Source organism: Periplaneta americana, chromosome 2 (assembly GCF_040183065.1).
Source record: "Periplaneta americana isolate PAMFEO1 chromosome 2, P.americana_PAMFEO1_priV1, whole genome shotgun sequence".
Classification (NCBI taxonomy): domain Eukaryota; kingdom Metazoa; phylum Arthropoda; class Insecta; order Blattodea; family Blattidae; genus Periplaneta; species Periplaneta americana.
Window position 1 is genome coordinate 32,264,758 of NC_091118.1, and position 20,800 is coordinate 32,285,557.

Genomic DNA, 20,800 nt, shown 5'->3' on the forward strand with positions numbered 1-20,800 from the left:
TACGTTATGTCACATAAATTGGCTATTTATACTGGAATAAAAACAATTTAAATAACAGTGTAGGCCTAACATTTTTTTATTTTTATATAATAATATTCTGGTTTTGTATCAAACCTGTATAAAACTGCTCTTGAATAAATTCGATGCCATTTTCTTGACATAGTTTTGAAAATTGGTGGTGTTGTAATTCAATTTTCGGCTAAACTAGCACTGAGGTAGTTCCCTTTGTACTCAGTTTATGCACCTTGCATATTCATTTTTAAATCTCCCATGTGTAGCCCTTTTAATGTCCCCTTCATCTAGAAAAAGCTCATTTTTTCCCAGCTTTACATTTTAAAACATGAAAAATATTGCATGCATCACAATTTTACACCTATTTGTATGTGTATCCTTTGATTTGTTACCTTTAAGTGTAAGAATGAATTTTATGGCAGCTCCATTGGTTAACACAAAAAAAATATATATACAGCATATAAAACATTATTGTCAATATACGGAGTGTCCACCATGAACCTGACACATTTGAAATTGCTGTATAATTCATACTGCTAGGGGTAAAAAGAAAAGAATGCATGCAATATCAAGAGTAACTCACCAAGTTTTATTAAAAAATCAGTACACCTCAACATGAGATCCTCTCGTTGCACGAAGAACATCTAGCCTGAATTCCATTTCCTGCCAGGTCTTCTGAAGCATCTCGGGCATAACGGAATTGACGGCATCTCTTATGCGGCCACGTAGCTGTTGAAGATCACGAATTTTGTGGCCTGTATACATTTTGTTCTTGACATATCCCCACAAGAAAAAGTCTAGAGGGGTAATATCCGGTGATCGAGGTGGCCATCTTGTCGGTCCATCACGCCCAATCCAGCGACCGGGAAATTGTGTGTCGAGAAATTCTCGAACGATCAGGCTCCAATGTGGTGGACTTCGTTCATACGCCTGTCTCACTGCTGCTACACGCTCCTCTGATACGCGCACATTACCGCCACCATGCAATTTCACCACACTTCCCGTTGCCAAAAAGTGCTGTTTCCATGTCTTAATGGTGTTCCGTGATGGTGGGTCCTTCTGGAACACGCGCCGAAAGTTGTGTTGCACTTGAATCACTGAATTTGTTTCAGCATACCACCAGATCGCTTGTGCTCGCTCTTGCGCTGTCGCCATTTTGACTTAAACTACCGCAGCGCCACGTACATCCTCTCGCGCGGGTTTTTAAAAATAGCCAACGAAATTTCCACAGTTTCTCTACATATTGCAATGCATGTTACAAACTTATTTCCATTCATTGATTTTTGGCAGCCAAATGAAATGTATCAGGTACATGGTGGACACACTGTATATTTTGATTATAAACAAACAATTTCTCCATGCTTAATATATCAGCATGGAACAAATAACTTTTTTTCTCTCTAATGGTGAGTACTTGATTGTTCGTCATTCACCCATATGAAGACAGTTGTGTAGACAGGTGGTGTGCTGTACATAGAAGACAAGGGAAGCATTGCTTATCCTGTTCATAAAGTGAAAAAGAAGAAATTTATTGCAGAAATTATATTTTAATCGTGAGAGCTAAAAGTCACAATTTTTTTTCCCTGAATGCCTGTCCTGGTAGAGGCGGATTCGTTATTCATAATCTATAGAGAAGAAATTGCTCGAAACATTCATAGTAATGAGGACTTCTATGCCCAGATCATCGATGATTTTACTGCTACAAAAGGAGAATTATCGCTTTGGTCTTCTGAATATATTTACTGTAGGTGAGTTGGCTGCTATCAGTTTTGTACTATACATACAAAAATTTGTATTATTGCTTCCCTCACATAAAATTACACCATATGCCACTTAGACCAAAGACATTGCTCAAGGTGCGCCATAGGAGGCTGGTCCACGCTACACCCGCAATGAGATGAAATAATGGAGATTTGTTAGGGTGCCACAGGGGAACCAGAGCTCCGAGAGACAATCCCTATGTTACCTGGACCATGGGCTTGCCCAACACAAGTTATAAAATGGGGGTACACCAGGAATCAAATCCGGGTCCACAGGATTACAAGTCCAATGCTTCAGATCCCTTGTGGCATTCCAACAAATCATCTCATCTCATTGTGAGTGTAACGTACACCAGCCTCGTATGACGCACCCGGGATGACTCTGTTAGTAAATTGGTCTACACAACTGGCTTCATATGGGTGAAAGATGAAAACAGATATACCCAACATTAGTATAAACAAAAACTTTTATGCTCGACCATGCCAAAATGTAGTAATTATACACCTGGTAGCAGACCTTTAATGGACCCTATTAAAGTACACCTATTGATTAAAGTTCAATTCTTCAACCAATCAGAAAACGCCATTCTAGCATTATGAAAGTGCAAGTATCGATTATTCTCGGATATGCAATCGAAAGACAATTAGCGAAACGTCACGGAGGCTGGAAATCCAATACTGTCGCAGAAGGTTATGTTCTGTTACTATAATAATTAGCGTTAATTGTAAGTAATATTCAAAGAAATTCAATTTGTCATCTCGTTTTTCAATGTTTAAATCAATTTCAATGTTATATCAAGATTAATGTTCATTTTACTCTCTAGATTATATCAAGGTCAATGACATTTGTTCCTTGGAAAATATCAATACTTTCGCGTCTGCGCACATCTCACAATTTACGAGATTGCACAAGGTCAGTCACATAAGAATAACATGAATACTTATGAACAGGGAACGGATTTATATGGACTAAAAATATATGAAATATGTAAATATATATGTAGTTATTTTTACCAAAATATGGAATTAAATATGGATTTTTACCAAAATATGGAATTAAATATGGACTTAAAATTATAAAAAAATGACTATGTACGTTAAATATTGGTACATTTTAATCAAACTAAACAAAAAATATAATGGACGTACCTTATCTTCCAATGTAGTTTCAACAAAACACAATTTTTATTGTCTGTTACCATAACAATAGGTTACAAACATTTCTTTCAAGTGCTGAAAAGTGAATCTTCTTCTATTGTCTCTGAGGATAGATTTATACTGACTAAAAGAGCGTTCGACGTCACAAGAAGTAACTGGTACATAATTCAATTTCACAATGTCTGCTGGGGATAAGTCCAAGTTAATCTTCACTGTTGATTCACCACTCATCACAGCAACAACCTTTTGTAGTTCTTCATATCCAGGGTTTTTTGAAAGTACAGTGTCCACCTTAGCTCTTACTGCATCTGCAACTTTACCTCTACCACGATTCAGTTGTTCCACAGTACTATTTATAATTTCAAAACTTTCAGATAGTGAAAGGTGCCTATTTTGGAGACTTTTGAGCGTTTTTATGATGCATGAAAATGTATGCTGAATGTGAGCTAAGTCATTCTTCACACTTATGTCACAGGTAACTGTTTTCGCAGTATCAATTGAGACTGCATCTTCAGAGTCCAATGCAAGGAGAACATTGTTAATAGAGTCTATATGTTCGGCATAATATTCAACTGCTTCTAGCCATGTACCCCATCTAGTTAAAATTGGCTTTGGTGGCAATGGAATTTCAGGGTACATTTCTTTCAACACGTTAACTCTACTGGGAGCTTTGAGAAATACTTTTTTCACTGATGAAATCAACAAATCTACTTTAGGGAAATTGTCTCTGACCACTTCTACCACACGATGAAATGCATGCGCCACACAAGTAAAATGAGTCAATTTAGGATATACAACAGATAATGCTTGTCCAGCTTTGACCATATAAGGGGCAGCATCGCTAATAAAGAATAACACATTATCGTACATAATACCCTTTGGCCACAGGATACCCATAGCTTCGTTGAACAGTTTAACTATAGTTTTGTTATTGCACTTTTCTAGAACATCACAATGTAAAAGAATTCGTTCAGAATATTGTTCACTTAACAAACCGATAACTACATTACCAACAAGTCTACCTTCTTTGTCGGGAGTCTCATCAATGGAAACCCAAATTGAACTATCTTTAATTTCATCTCTTATCTTCTGTATTGTCTCATCGTAGATGGATGGAGCATACGTCTTCCTAAGTGTTGACTCATCCGGGATTGTATGTTGAGTATATTTTTCAAGGAATTCCCTGAAGACCTTATTCTTTAGTTTGTAGAGAGGAATATCAGCAGAGATGAGAGAACGGCACAGGTCGATGTTAAACTCAGATCTTACATTCGATGTTGTTGGTTGTGTTAAAAACAATTGTCTCTGCTTGGAATTTAGTTGTTTGTTGGCCTGATGTTTACTAGTTGTAATGTGTTGTTGCACCAGGAACTTTTGTGTAGATGATACTGCACACTGACACAAATTACAAAATAATATTTTATTGTCAGTTGATAAACCATCTTCTTTAAATTCTGAAATGTAACTTGTTAGTTTTGATTTTAAATTGACTGAATGACGTACTTTTGGCATATTTACCGTCTTTATAGTATGATTTACAAAACTGAACCTATGTGTACTCTGACTGGCATTTAACTGTTGAGCTGCACAACTGAAGTCTGTTAAAAATTTTAAATTAAATTAATACAGTTTTGTAACTTACTTTCCCATTGTTGATAGGACTGCTAATTTTCAAATAACTCTGATGTTAAAGGGATTACTGAACATGTGTTTAAATCTCTATTGTTGAAATGTATTTTTAAAAGTTAATGGAATTTTGTTTTGTTTTATTGTTAAACCTAATATAATATGGACTGTTTTATATGAAATATGGAAAATATATGGAAATTAACGAAAATATGTACTAAACTCTAAAATATGGAAAAATATGGAAAATAAAAGTAGGATTTTTCAACCCTACACATTGTGAAACATAAAGATAATGCAAAATATAAATTATATTAGCTTTATAAGTAAATATGTATTTACATATAAATCCTTTCCCTGCTTATGAATAATTTCAAGTTAGAAATATGGTCGAGCATAAAAAGTCGTATGAAACTTACCTATAATGGTAATTAAGACACTCGTATGAAAATTATGAAACTCGCTTGCGCTCGTTTCATAAACATACTCGCGTCTTAATTACTACCATTATAGTCTCGTTGAATAATGTACTATTAATGGTGTCTACTTGCTCATGAAATGAATGTAATAACTATATTTATTTCATTTTCTTTATGCATAATTCATTAAAGAACTAAGGAAGAGACTAGTGAAGTGCTTTGTGTGGCTCTGTTTGAGGCAGAAACATGGGCATTACAAGGAAGTGAAGAGAAGTGACTAGAAGCATTTGAAATGTGGATATGGAGAAGAATGGAACGTGTGAAATGGACAGATAGAATAAGAAACGAAGCTGTCTTCAAAAGAGTGGGTTAAGAAAGAATGATGCTGAAACTGATCAGGAAGAGGAAAATAAATTGGCTGGGTCACTGGCTGAGAAGAAACTGTCTACTGAAGGATGCACTGGAAGGAATGGTGAACGGGAAAAGAGTTCGGGGCAGAAGAAGATATTAGATGATAGATGACATTAACCCTTTCTTACCTATAGATACTATATGGCAATAATTAACTTTATAGCATTTATATACTTGTGTGTTACATATGAAGGTAAATTTTGCTGGATAACTTCTATTTCAATACATTTTCATCAATACAGTTTTGTTTCAAATGTTGCCACTCCCGTAACTTGGTCACTGAATTGGTCCTAATACAGTTATTTGTTTCAACATGGATTGCTTGTAAATTTAATTTGGGTTAGAAAGGGTTAAGATATATGGGTCATATGTGGAGACTAAGAGGAAGGCAGAAAATAGGAGACTGGAGAATGCTGGGTTTGCCCTGGGGCAGAACACATATGTATGTACGTATATATGCATGTATGTATGTATTATGCATGCATGCATGTGTACATGTACGCATAATTTGTTAAACTTTACATAACTTAAGAGAAATTTGTAAAAAAAATTGCTACCTTTACAAATAGGCCTAAAATTTACACATTTGTAAAATTATTTCTTTGTTGGAAGGGGAAGAAAAGAAAGAATCAAGGGAACAGTTATAAAATATGCAAAATATTGTTTGTAAAATTGAGCTTCACAAACTCAGATCATGGTAGAGAAGTTTACAATTTAAAACAAAATTTACAATTTACTGTAGGTAGAATTGAGGACCGTTTTTGCAAAACTTGGTAACTGCAAAATTTGCAAAATTGAGTTTTTGACAGATTTGTTAACATAAGGCAGGCCTCTACATGATGTTCAAAGCGTCTTAGTAAAATTGGGTTATTTCTCTTCATTCTAGTGTCAAAGTGAGATCGTTTTTTCAAAACTTGCTTTCTGCTATAAGTGAGAGATACAGCAAAACTTGCTTACAATACCTAGTGTTTTGTCTCTCCTGTAAAATTTAGTTTTTCCAGTTAGCAAGTTTTGCAAAAACGGTCCTCAATTGTAAACATTATGAAACAAGCGTCTGGTAGCATGTAACTAAACAAATTTAAAATTTATTTCATTCCTGGTACTCTGTACAAGAAAAATCCATCATCATCATAATAACAGTCTTCGACTTTGAAAGTTCCACCTCTCCGCCATTTGTTTTTTGGGATTACAATTCTTCCTGGTGGACCAAGTCTTTCACTCTTCACTTCAGTCACTGATTTGTCATGTTTATGGAGATTAAGATGGTGTGTTGTCATGTCGACAACCGACTCTTCATCATCTTCTTCATTCTTTTTCTGACTCTTCAACATCAGCTGGGTACCTACACTTGCGTTTTTACCCCTCTCCAGAGCACTTGCCACTCTTTCTCTGTACTTTTCAAGTGTGACACGACCACGTTGAACATACGATTCTTCGCTCTGCAGAACGTATGAGTCACCTTTTGGTACTGCTGCTCTATCAACAGTTGTCTGCAATATTTCTGATTTCTTTTCCGTGTCCTTAGGTTCATTTTTGTTCTTTACTGACTTGTAGCTTTCTATTATGTTGGCAAACTCTGATCGTTTTGGTTTCGGAATTCTGTTTGTATTGCTGAACAACTCTGCAATATCTAGAGGGGGGAAAAAAAAAATTTTATTAAAAGACACAATAAAACAATGATGTATGCACGTGAAATATGATCTTATCACAATCTGATATACCATGACTGAATATCTATAAAAAAAAAAATATATATATATATGGTCCTATACAGAGTTGGAACTTTACGCGTAAAAAAAAGGTTATTTACATTACAGTAAAATACGCGTAAATCATGCGTAATTAACATAATAAATGTAAAATACGTAAAAAAACCTCCAACATTTATTTTCAATCTCCCTTTGTTCAGTTTGTGATGAAAATTTACCGTTTGAACTGCCAACAAACCTAGCATGTAACTCGAGGATACCAATTGAGCCATTCAGAGCATAAGTGGTGTAAGTCAAAATTCGGTGATGAGGTTTAAAGTAAACATTCTGTAAAATACGGCGCAAAGTAGCAATTAATATTCATTTTATTTAAACTATTATTAGTCAGTGGATAGCACCAAGGACATATTAATTGCTACTTTGCACTGTATTTTACAGAATTTTTACTTTAAACGTCATCACCCAATTTTGACTTACACCACTTCTGCTCTGAACGGCTCAATTAATGTTAAAAAAAATGGTGACCTTAAGAAGATTTTGAAATTCATACAGGATGAAGTGAAAGGTTTCTACACAGAACTGTACACATGGCCTATGACCAACAAAGATAGTATTGACAGTGGAAGCGAAGATTGAAAAAATAAGTTTATTAATTATAAATGTTATGATATGCTTCCAAACTCTTTGATGATTAGTCATTTACTACATACAGTTCAGTGGCGGCTCCTGCATATTTCTTAAGAGGAGGAAAGAAGTAAACAGCTCAAAATGACACTTTCTTGAGAGAAACATGCTACAAATTAGCCTACATGCGTACATGTAAGACCAGGTAGTGTTAGGGTTGGCCTTCCCTTTTGTACAGCAACAATCTGTTTTTGTAAACTGAGTTTCCTAAATTGTCCAAAATATAATATGTTTTCACTTCCATTCATTGTTGAATAATTGCACAAATTAACAATTACAAGAAAATTCACAACTTCGCAGCATTTTTCATGCACACTACAGCATCAATGTGTTGGAAGAGACCAGCTACTAGCACGTAACCAGAACCGTTTTACGGAAATGGGAATGAGAAATAATCTGATAGGAAAGTGAGAACACTGCACCCACCCACGTGGTCTGTGTTGCCACATGTACATTTTACAAGTTCAGTACCGGTATCACATGCTTTTGAAGAATGTCAGTTCTTGTAAAGTCATACTACTATTATTGTTCAAAGCTGCCGGTGGCCGATTAATTTTTTTATGTTAAAATAATGTAGTTTGCAGTACTTTCAATTTCAAATATATTTGTAAAAAAACTGACAACTTGGCTGTTGTCCTGTCTAGTAGACAATGAATAGAAGTGAAATTCAGGAGCCAAAAAGATCTGCGATACTAACGTAGAACTACTTCCTCTTTGTTTTATATAAATCCAACTTCAACTTTCAGATATCCTCGAAAGTTTCAAACCATGAATAGTAGCTTATATAAAGTGCAATGAATAATATATTTTGATTTATAATTTTAAGAAAGTTCATATAGTGTCTTTCATAGCTTTGCGCTGAAACTGTTTTTATTGTGTCTCCTCCTAGATGTGTTATAGTCTGGTTGAATGCAGCATCGTTAGATGGCAGCGGTAGCGAGCTTGCTGCTAGACCAGTCGGTTTCTATTTCCCACCCATGCGCTGATTCAGAGGAGGATCTCCTCCCTATCCCTTCATTTACTTACTTTAAAACTCTGCTTCTTTCTCTGGCCTCTAGCGCGCTGTTTTCTATGTGTGTTAACTGCAGTAAAGGAGGAATGGATTGTCTTTCCTAAACACAGACAATCTCGCATCCTTCTCACAGTTTTCTAGTAGCACATGAGTGCGCGTCATTTAAAACTCGATCAACCGAGGTTTTCTTATAGCTGTGAACTTAAAAATTATCGAATCTTCCTCGAATTTCAAGGCATATATTTCATTTGGTATTTACTTTCAAAAGAAGAAAAATGTGAGAAGGACGTTCCTCCCTTCCCTCCCCCGAGGAACCGCCACTGACACAGTTTGAAAAATTATTACATTTAATGAGTTACTGTGTTCAAATCATAATGTTTACTTTAAACTGTTGTACTATAAAAAGGCCTTTATCACTAGAATAGTTTATTTTTAAAACACCACAAGTGAAAAAAAAACAAAACTTTCGGGAAATCAATAAAAACTGTTTAGTTTAATTAATTTTATTTTAATTGTCAAAATGTATTTAACAAGTGATATTAGTTGCTAAATGTTAGGTTTATTCATTATTGTTTATGTTTTATAATATAATATATAAATTTCCCCAAAAAAATTAATTAGTTAGGATGTTATGGGGTTTTTCCAGCAAATTGAAAGTAAGCAAAGCATTGCTATTTTTCTAAGTACAAGAGTGAATGAAAGTAAATATGAACAAATGTTATAATCTATGTAAAAACTACAGTATAAAATCACAAAAAAAAAATTCTGCTGCAACAGACATTTTTCTTATCAGGACTTAAAAGGAATGAAGTAATCGATGTTTAGATCGTCAAAATCAATAAATGTTAGTTTATTACTCCGTCTATAAAACAGTTTTCTAAATTACGTATTTTACATGTAAATTACACGTCAAATACGTACAGGTAATTTACTCGCCCAATCCTGGTCCTATACCAGAGACGAGCAAATCAGAGATTCAATTTGCCCATGACTGCTAGCCATAGTTTTTGGGTTAATGCAAAGCAATGCGCCACACTCAGTCTTAACGAAGAATATGCAGCTCACAAGAGCAATCCTCACATTGACCCAACGAAACTGTAACTCTGACATTGCTAGTCTGTTCGCTCTATAAAGAGGGCAGAGACGTGCCCCAACACTTCTAGGCCTCATGAATACCTCGATGAGATTCAGATTGTTCAGATATTAATGTAATACAATTTACGAAATTAGAATAATATTTGAACTCTTTTTATACAGGGTGTTTCCGAATTGGTGTTACAAACTTTCAGGGATGATGGCGAAGGACACATGTATCAATTCGAGATAAGGAACCATGGTCCGGAAATGACTGAGTCGAAAGTTATAAGCAAAAATAGTTGTGTGGAAATGGAATTGTAATTTGGCACCACGTGCCCTCCTCCCCTTAACTTTTGGAACAGTTGTGGAAAAATGGTATGGGCCGGATGTCTCCTACATGAGTACTTGTCCCGATACAATCTGTGAGCTTGTCTATTGTTCCCATTGGCTCATCCGTATTCGAAAATCAAGTCTGCTTATTCCGCTCTCATGTACTCCTGCATTGCACTAGGACTGAACGACTGTACAAGTTGCAGTGTCCAATCGATCAGTCCTAGTGAAATGGAGGAGTACACGATACAAATTGATACATGTACCCTTCGCCATCATCCCTGAAAGTTTGTAACACCAATTCGGAAACACCCTGTATAACAGCAACTAAGCTCCATTTTATAACTTTCTTTTATTTAAAGAAAAATAATAAAACTATGAGAATGACAAATCTATATGAACATAAAATTATGGAAATGCTTTTATTTAAACTTTTAAAAATTAATATTATATAAAATAGTTTTTTATCAGCATTTTTGAAAGGCATTTGGTTCAAGTTATTTACTCGAATCTAATGTGCCATCGGATTTAATGCGAACCTCAATTTTCAAGAACCTGAAATTTAAAAACATGTTTACAGCTGCAAAGCTGGTGAGAAATTTAATTTTACTTTACCCATCTACATATCTACACTTCTCTTGATGAGCTGTAGCCATCTCATTAGCTTTATTCTAATTGTGTCATTACGTCATTAGTCACAAGGAGCCCATTTTCTCCTCCATTCCTGTATGAATTTCAAAACCTCTACCTCAGGATGCCTTCCTGTGCCAGTGAACATCTTCCTCATCGCTTTTATGGGTTGGGCCATATATATATATATATATAAAAAGAAAACTCTGGTGACAGAAACGCAAAATTTTTGCCATAACGAATTATGAACATTGGTACAATCAGCAGAGATGAACTTCTTGACGACTTTAATAATGACTTAATGGAAGTGCAATGCCATCAATAATTTAAGAGATATGTACATTATTACTATATCAGTATTGGAAAATTACCACTTTTTTGAGAGACTGGCATAGTCCTATCTGTAAACTGTTCCAGATGTTCCTTCAGCTGTGGATCCACCTCCAATTTGCCACTTCTTAGTAATTCCCAATTCTTCCTGACTGCTTCATCATGCTTCAACACTCTCTCAGCATTCAACGGACGCCATTTGGATTTTAAGATTTTCTGAAATTACACACATTTCTATATGACAATCTTCATCATCATCTATATATATAATTTGAACTAGTAATGAAAATTACGGGAAAACGGCTGAACGGATTTTAATAAATGACTCCTCATTTTGAAGCTTGCAACCCAAAGTTTTTCAGAAAAATTGTAGTTTTCAGTGAAATGTCAATTTTCCTACATCATTTCCCTATTTTCCAAAATCCATATGTCGTCAGTTTTGAGAAATAATGGTTTTAGAATAAAACAAAACACACACTACAATAAACAATATTACATGAAGGCCATGACCTGCAGAATTGCTGACATATTTAGAGTTCAGATGGCGTATAAAAAATAATTTACAGGTCTGATTCTCTGGTCTGTAGTTTTCCGAGTACAGCTGTGTATTGGATATTAAGAACTACAAAACTTAAGAATGTTTGATGAGATTATTACCATTAAAAATGAAATATTATTATAGTTAATACAATTATGTGAGTATACCTACTTGCCACTAATTACACACATTAATGCTATATTGATGATATGAAAGTGAAACCTTTTGAGGTTTTATGTAGGCCTAAGTAGATGCAGAGAAAGAATATTTTTAATTAGATCTTCATTTCTATAATTTATTGAGTAACAGCTATATATAATGTTACTGAAAACTATAAAACTTACGTATGGTAACAATATTTTTATTAAAAATGAAATATTTTATAGTTATTAGTCAAGTGATGTGGGACTTTTTCATATACTGTACATAGTATTTAATGGCAGTGTGATGTACATATTTATATGTGTGATTCTCTAATTTTCCTAGGTAGTAATGTTTCCTATTTTAGCTGCGTCTTGAAACTAAATCAAAATTAATTTCATATTTCTTTGGTTTAATCGAACCTGAAATTTTCTTAACTCTCACCTATAATCCGCAATGGCCTGAAATAGCTATTGCATTACTCCCACATGAAAAATTCCCTGATCGTCCTAACATTGTTACTTGCGTTTTCGCATTGAAACTCAAGAACTGAAGATGGATAGGTTCCAGGAAAAGTATTTGGCATAAAAAGCATTCAGAGGGAGTATGTTTCACTATTATGGAAGCAAATAACTTCCAAAATGTCTGGTATTCTCATTGGAAATAAATTTGAAAAATTGTAATTTGAACTTGCAATGAACTCAGTTTGAGCATTCATTTATTTTCATTTATTTATGGAGCTACAACTAATGCTCGTATAGTAAAACCTGCCTAAAGCGGAACCTGAATAAACCAGAAACCTATCTTAAACATAATTTTTCTCTCGTCCCTAAAGCATTTTATACAATTTAAAATGGAAACCTTAAACTTTGAAATTTCAAATGGCACCCCTATATTTTTATACCTAAATATGAAAAAGCATTCAATTGCTTATGCACCTCATTCATTTATTTCACTTCTTTTGTTTTATATCATTGCCTGGCAACCTCGATTTTTGTTACTGTTGATTAGAGCTGAAGCTATAAATACATTGAACATTTCTTGTAATAGTTGTGTTCGTGTAGTAAATTATTGTAAAATGGTGTATACCCTCCAAGAGAGAACAGAAATCATATTTATTTATGGAGCTGAAAACCGTTGTGCTCGTAGAACTGCTAGAACTTTCAACGAGAGGCATTCTGAGAAAAACGTAAGACACCAATATGTTATAGATCTAATATGAAAATTTAAAGAAGCTGGTTCTGTGTGCAATAAAGCAAATGGCCAACCCAGAAAACTCGATGAAACTTCGCAGATTGAAATACTAGGTCATTTCATTAATGAACCAAACACCTCCGTTCCAAAAGTAGCTGCTGTAGCAAACATTTCGGTTGATTGCATACATAAAGTGCTGAAAATGAATAAACTTTTCCCCTACTTTTCATCCTGGGAAACGAGAATGCGGATGCTTTAGCAAAGGAGGGCAGCACTGCTACTTACAGACCTGTTACTAAATCTACGTATTACTCTGTGAAGAGATTTATTAAATCTACATACTTAGACTTCAACAAACAAAATTTGATAACACAAGCTCAAGGGAAAAAATGGAACTCTCTGCATCATAATCCACAGTTAATTCCCGATTTACCACGAAAATCTTCTGTAGCTGCATTTAGATTGGCAACAGGCCATGATTGTTTGGCCAAACACCTGCATAGAATTGGAATATATCAGTCCCCTAACTGCCCATTGTGCAACTCAAACCAAGAAATGGATTCGAAACACCTCAAAATCTGCGCTTCAGTGGCTGGCCACGATAATATCTTTGAAAAATATTGGAGTGCAAGAGGTCAAATGATTTTACTGTCAAACGCCTGGCATTAGAAAACAACAACAACTTTTCCCCTACAAAATACAAAATCACCAACAGCTCAGTGAAGACGATTTGATAGAAAAGTAGAATTTTGTGAACAGATGTCTCAGAGAATTGAAGATGATCCAAATTTGACACAAAATATTTGCTTTAGTGATGAAGCTACTTTTTCCTTTAATGGGTTTGTCAACAAACACAATTGTAAGTACTGGGACATTGAAAATCCTCATGTGTTTCGTGAAGATAATACCAGTTTCCTCAGAAGATCAATGTGTGGGATGAAATTTTTGGGGATGATATTGTTGGACCGATTTTCATTGAAGAAAACCTGACTGGAGAATTGTATCTGAACATATTAGAAAATGTAACTGATCCACTTATCACACGTCGCTAGAGAACCAAGTCAATGAAGAAAATCTGGTGTTGGACGAACAAAATTTGCATTTTCAACCAGACGGAACTCCCCCACACTATGCAGTACCTGTGCGACAATGGTTGGATAGAAGATTTCCTGGAAAATGGATTGGTAGGAGAGGTGCTGTAAAATGGCCGGCGAGATTTCCAGACCTGACGCCATTTGACTTCTTCCTATGGAGGTCATTTGTAATCAGTTGTTTATACTCCTCTGCCTGAGAATATTCAAGAACTGAAAAATAGAATAACCGAAGAATGTAATTGAATTAGTAAGGAAACACACCAAAACGTTTGCGAGGAGTTTCAAATTAGACTGTATTACTGTTTAACTAACAACGGAGCACATTTTGAACACTTGATTTAACTTAGTGCAAAATAAACTGTTTGTCAGGTTGCCAGACAAAAGATGTGAAATAAATGAATGAGGTGTATAAACAATTGAATGCTCTTTCATATTTAAGTATAAAAATATAATAATAATAATAATTACCCAGCCAGACTCTAATTATAATAGAATACAATTGGTTACATAGTTATTACATAAATATTTAGACCATAAAACAACATGAAAGTAAATAATGAAAATTGGATAAGTAATGTTAGTGTGACAATAATAAACATTGGTAAGAAATAGTGATAATAATAATAATAATAATAATAATAATAATAATAATAATAATGAGATAATTTAAATATTTATTCTGTGATATATATATATATATATATATATATATATATATATATATAAAACCATTAAACATTGAGAAACCTGAAAGAGATATTATTGTTAACAAGAATTGTCGGTGGAAGGGAATGGATAATATTGAGGAGTGTTGCAATCGTGTGTCTAGGTTATGATGGGTGGATGGGTGGATAGGGCTGCCATTTAAAATTTCAAAATGGGGGAGGCTGGGGGTGGGGGGTGAAATCTGAAATGCAATTGAGCCTGGTTTCAGACGTCCCCTTCAGTATCTAAATTGATGTGTTTTTTGTTTAAACTGAATTCAATTTAAATAATTAGTTATTTAGACTGGGAAGTTTTGCAATGAAAGCCCTGTATGTATGTATGTATGTATGTATGTATGTATGTATGTATGTATGTATGTATGTACAAGGGATAAGTAACCATTGCCTCAACATATCTTCTAACCTTGACATTGAACTTGGAACTACGTCAAGTCAAGTCAAGCTAAGCCAAGAAAATCTAATTGTCTGCACAAGGGATAAGATTTAACTGCTGTGTGTGCAACTGCAGTCAGTGCGTGCAATAACGATTCAAGTCATTAATCTACCCGAAATGGCACTCCCAGAGTGTGTTCACAGCTACAAACCAAGTCACATTTTTCTGATCTTTCCAATAATAGTATTTTTGGTGCGCCATATTAGAGACCATGCAGTTGGATAATTACCCTCAACATACCTGTACTGTGTTTTCTGAAGCTGGAAAACATTGTGCCAGTTTCTGCACTGTCCATTTTTCTTCATCACTCTCATGCAAATAATGGATCTGCTCTTTTTCTGACCACGTCAGTAAGCTCGGTTCCTTCTTTTCTTTGAAATACTTGTTCTCAACAATTTTTAGTTGCTGCATATGTTTCATTTCTAGTCCTTCACTGAAAAAGTACAATTATATAAAATCCAATCACTACCATAACAAGAACAATATATAAATGATATATTATAACTAGAGAGCGGAATTTAGGCAAAAACCTATTTTTTTCCTTGATACATACAGGCTTCAGATTTAATATTTACATTTTTCATGGGTATATAGTATAAATAAAGGGGTTTTATAGTGCCTAAAAATTCCTATTTCAACGTTAGTGCCTATTTTTAAGTTTTTTTTAATTTTTGCATAATTTTTCGTAACTATTTACTGTTTTTCTTAACATCCTGTAACGTTTACATTCCAAGATGGATAACAACAACTCTTTCTTAGCAGTGAACAGCACAATAGAGAAGTACCCCTTCTCATTCTTACAATCTTTCAATCCTAAAATTCCAACTTTCAGTTGGACTGGGTAGCGTAGTCGATATAGTGCTGGCCTTCTATGCTCGAGGTTGCGGGTTCGATCCCGATCCCAGCCGAGGTCAATGGCATTTAAGTGTGCTCAAATGCTACAGACTCATGTCAATAGATTTACTGGCATGTAAAAGAACTCCTGCGGGACAAATTATTATTATTATTATTATTATTATATCTTCCTCTGTCTGTTAGCAATTTAACACAAACTCGCTGGGTTGTACCCGAATAAGCATTCTCTTACATTCCAAGACAGATAACAATCCCTTCATTTTTTCTCACCATTTGTAAGTACAGCAGTGAGCGACACAATAGCCACAATAGGTGCTGATCATCTACTGCGAAGCAAACTATCGAAATGTGAATGAAAAACACTCATATTAGTGACATTCTTTAACAAAAAAAAATCTATCTTTTATTTTATAGAGCTTAAATAAAGGACTTTAAGAGCCTATTTTATGCGCCTAAAATGGCATTTTTAGGGCCTAAAATTCCGCTCTCTAATTATAACTTATATTTCAAAATTGTTTAAATTCATAATTACATTATAACTAGTAACAGAAAGAGCACTAATTAGGTACCTTTAATCTTTGCGTAATTGTCTAATTTACACATACAGCATATAATTCAATTTTTTTATAGGTAGGCCTACTTGCACAGAAAGATGTTGTTTCCTGTGGATGGCTGTCTGAAGTTTCTCATCAGTTTCTCATAGGCGATTACCATTCAGGTCTATAATCATGTATAAGCTACTGTATGTCGTAATAAGATCTCTGTGCACAGTGTTGTCCCTTCTTTTGGATAGAGTCCTGGCGAAATAATGCCTCGACCTTCATGTATTCGATTTAAGGGAAACATCCGTCATCGCAAAACAATACTGTGGGAAGAAAACTGGTGTACGAGTATACATAAACTAGACATTTACCATTCTTTGTATTTACGACTAAATTTTATTGAACTTCCCATCTCATTATGCACCACACACGAGGCTAACGTCTGATTTTCATTGTGTTATTTCATCATGAAATGAAAGAGATGATATCGACAGGCCAGTTCAAAAGGAAAACAACTCAAAATACAAATTTTTTAGATGTAAGTGCATTTTAAAGTTTCATGTTGCTGTGAAATATCCGGGATCATTAAAATCACTTCAAAGTCTGTTTATAATGTTTCTTACATACCGTACTATGAATTCCAATTAGTTATTATGTTAATTGGCTTTTTCCTTCAATCTTCCCGCGGAAATTATCTAAATTTTAGCTATGTAGCGAAGTTGAAAATATGAAAAATTGCATAGTAATGTTCAATAACCTCACAGTACGTCTGTCGTAATGTGCTAAGTACAGGTAATCTAAATAATTACCATTGTAGGTTACTAACCTCAAGAAACAATTAACTTAGTTGTGTTATTCGTTGTTAATAACTACAGACGTCACTTACCTGTCATGTAAATCATGCATCTTATTTACATCCATAAAATCATATTCATTGTCTTCAATTTCACCGACATCTTCAACATTTCGTTCGTCAATATTTAACAAACCTATTCTCTTTTCAATTCCGGGATTACTGTGTTTCGGTTTTCTGGTGTCCTTTCGCTTAATTCTTGATGACGTAACACGGTATCTTACCAATTCTATAACAGGTCTATAAATACCTTTCCGAGCAATCATAATCATCGATATTCCAAAATTTACAGACATAACTGATGATTTCACACACACATTGATCTACTCAAACATCCGTACAGCCGACATATTGTACAACAGTGTCGCCAACTCAGTGTTGTCAGACTTTCAACCTAGGTTCCCTCCGAAGTGCGAAATAAGTCCCATTCTGGCATAAAAAATTTCCCGCTCTTCTACTTTCTTAAATGTTGGCCAGACCAGCGTACAGGGAATTTGCTGGGCAGACTACATTTTAAATTGTATTGAATATTGTCAAATCTTTGAGAAATAATGCAACAATGAAACAAATAAAGAGATATTTATATTTTATTTTATTTTTCTCTTACATTACAATGAAAACAAAATAGGTGTGAAGAGAGAGCATCAATCTTCGGCAGGCTTCCCTTTTGCATACTTTTCGTTGTGAATCAAAGGTCAGCACAAACATTGTAACACCACCTTTAACGTATTATTTCGATTTCCGTCTCTCACAGTGAACTTATGGAATGTCTAATTGCTAATTCACAAAAATGTTCCTTCCTTGTAGAGCCAACCGTCTTTAAATGGGCGAACCTGTTTCCTGGCAGTCTTTGTATTATATTTTCTTAATTATGATTTTATTTTCTAGAAAAGCATTTATTGGTTCTATGAAAGAAATAAATGAAGCTGCTTGTAGTTAACAATTAGCCTTAAGGGGATACTCCACTAAAAATGACAACTTTTTTTCCTAATCAACTTTTTTTCAACAATTACAGAACAGCATGTAATGTAAAGGACTAACAAAATTCAGATTTTGAACTACCAAATATTTTTAGCTTTTGATTTTTTAATTCTTTTTATAAATATTTTCAAATACAAATTTTTAATAGATCTCAATTTTTAAGCTTAGTTTTTTTAGTTACATTCACAAGACATAAAGAAACATTTCTATGCATTCATTTCATTTATACACTTTCAAAAAATTTTTGAATATTAAAAATGTTATTTTTCCTATAATTCATAAAAAAAAAATAAATATTCTAGCAGCATTTCTCACAAATTTAAATTCAAACTTCAGTTACAGGTGATTCTAGAAATTCAAACAAATAATACTTCAAAATGGAAATATGCAATCCATCGCATCACCACATGAACCAGCAATAGCCATAAAAGCTCGAATTCTACCATCGATAACGATTCACGGTTTGAATATCTGAAGCTCGTAACAGCAAAAGTCAAAGATAATGAGAGAAGAATTAAATATAAGATGTTCCAGCAAGCAAACTACATCGACATCGTCCAACTCCATGTCGGTTGTTATCAATCTCATATGGTCTGTCAGAGTCTGGGTCCAACTTTTTCTTGGTCTACCCAGGTTTTGACGTTCTAGGCATGACATATTCAAAATATATTGAAATAAATTAATTAATTTATAAATCTTCTCACCATTCGTGAGCTGCCACAAGGGACAAAGAGTACTTAACCATATATTGAACCATTGATTTTGTTTTAACAATGAAACTCCTACAAGTACATAGCTGCAAATACATTTTGAGATTAGTGGAAATGTACCTAGTTTTAGAGAGTTAAGTGTTACAAAAAAGTAAAGAATGCTAATGAACTTATTTTGATTTCGAATATAGGTGATTCTTCAGGAGAGCAATTGATCCTTTCAATGCAGCTAAGGTTACAATCTGAATAATAGCTGTAGGTATTCCAAGCCTCTTAAACACATCTTTCATGAAGAGAGTAGCAGTACCTCTTGTTCCCACCAGAAGTCCGATTACTTCAAGCTCTTTTAGCTGGTACTTTTGGAGGTAATAGGGAATGGTAGGATTGTAGATATTCTTTTTTTCATTATCCACTTCTGCTGGCTGTTCCTCATCCATTAAAATTCTACGCTGTCTGTTCTTTACAGATACGTTGCTTATTCTGAATGAAACAAAACAAATTAATTTGTAGGATTGGGTATAATTTGTTTAAGAAAACGATGTTATAGGAACTACAAGAAAAAATGACTCGATAAAACATTATCCAAGACTGGAATAAATGCTGGAAAGGAGAAAGAAAATAAATAATTAACATAACAGATTAACAGCACATGTTTAATAAAAAAATTATCACACGAAGACTAAAATTTGAAGAGTCCACTGCAAGAATGATGGATGTCACTTTCTTGTCGAAAATGAACCAAGACTGTCAATGCATAGCTTAAGACATATAGAATATACACAGAGAGTTATATGGCATTAACACTGATAGTCATTGTCCAGTAATGATCGGAAAATCACAGTTAAGCTTTGAGCGCTAAGCATTTCAAACTTTCAATTGCTTCTCCTGCAAAATGCATTCCAAATGACATCCATCATTCTTGAGGTGGACTCTTCATTTGTAACATTCACGTGATGATGTTAGTGAGCGTTATACTCACAGCTTATTCTACCTACGAAACCATTAAATACCTCCCACATGTCTTGACTGTTATTTGGGCTGCCTAAGCAAAAATGAACTATTTAAGTCAGACACCCTGTACATGTCTGGCTAGCCTTAATTTCCTCTTCAAAATCAAAAGCTTTCAAAAATCGAATCCATCACACTAATAATTTATGGACTAAGGCTACTCCTTCAAGATTCATGGCATTACTCGTACCCCTACGTTATGTTTTCCTCATATTGCTTTACAAGGCAAATTTTGAAATTCGCTTTTCTTCCTGCACATATATTATGGCAGTTGTAATACGCAAGGTATATTAAATATGAGAGGTCTTGTTTTAGTTTTTTTATTGTTAAATACAATAGGTTATGTCATGGATAAATAAATACATATCGGTAATGCTTCATGGTCACGCTGAATTTGCATGTTCAGTCCAAACAAAAAGTTAAAATTTGTTGCTCAGTGTAATCTTTCCAATTTTTGAAAGCAGAATGAACTTTGTTTGCAACATTCTGATTAATATTCAGACTGAAATTTGATTAAGGTAATATTCAAGTTCAGAAATATACCATGTTTCATTTCACTGCTAATAGA

At 34.2% G+C, this 20,800-nt stretch overlaps 1 protein-coding gene across 1 annotated transcript; it reads right to left on the reverse strand.

Moving 5' to 3' along the window:
* Positions 1-6,451: 6,451 nt before the first annotated feature.
* Positions 6,452-17,895, reverse strand: LOC138691888 (putative neugrin-like protein DDB_G0288135). Its single transcript, XM_069814476.1, has 4 exons — positions 17,567-17,895; positions 15,524-15,716; positions 11,200-11,374; positions 6,452-7,016 (listed from the first exon to the last, which is right to left on the reverse strand). The coding sequence occupies exons 1-4, from the start codon at positions 17,827-17,829 to the stop codon at positions 6,472-6,474; spliced, it is 1,176 nt and encodes a 391-aa protein (XP_069670577.1). The 5' UTR covers positions 17,830-17,895; the 3' UTR covers positions 6,452-6,471.
* Between the last annotated feature and the right edge of the window lie 2,905 nt (positions 17,896-20,800).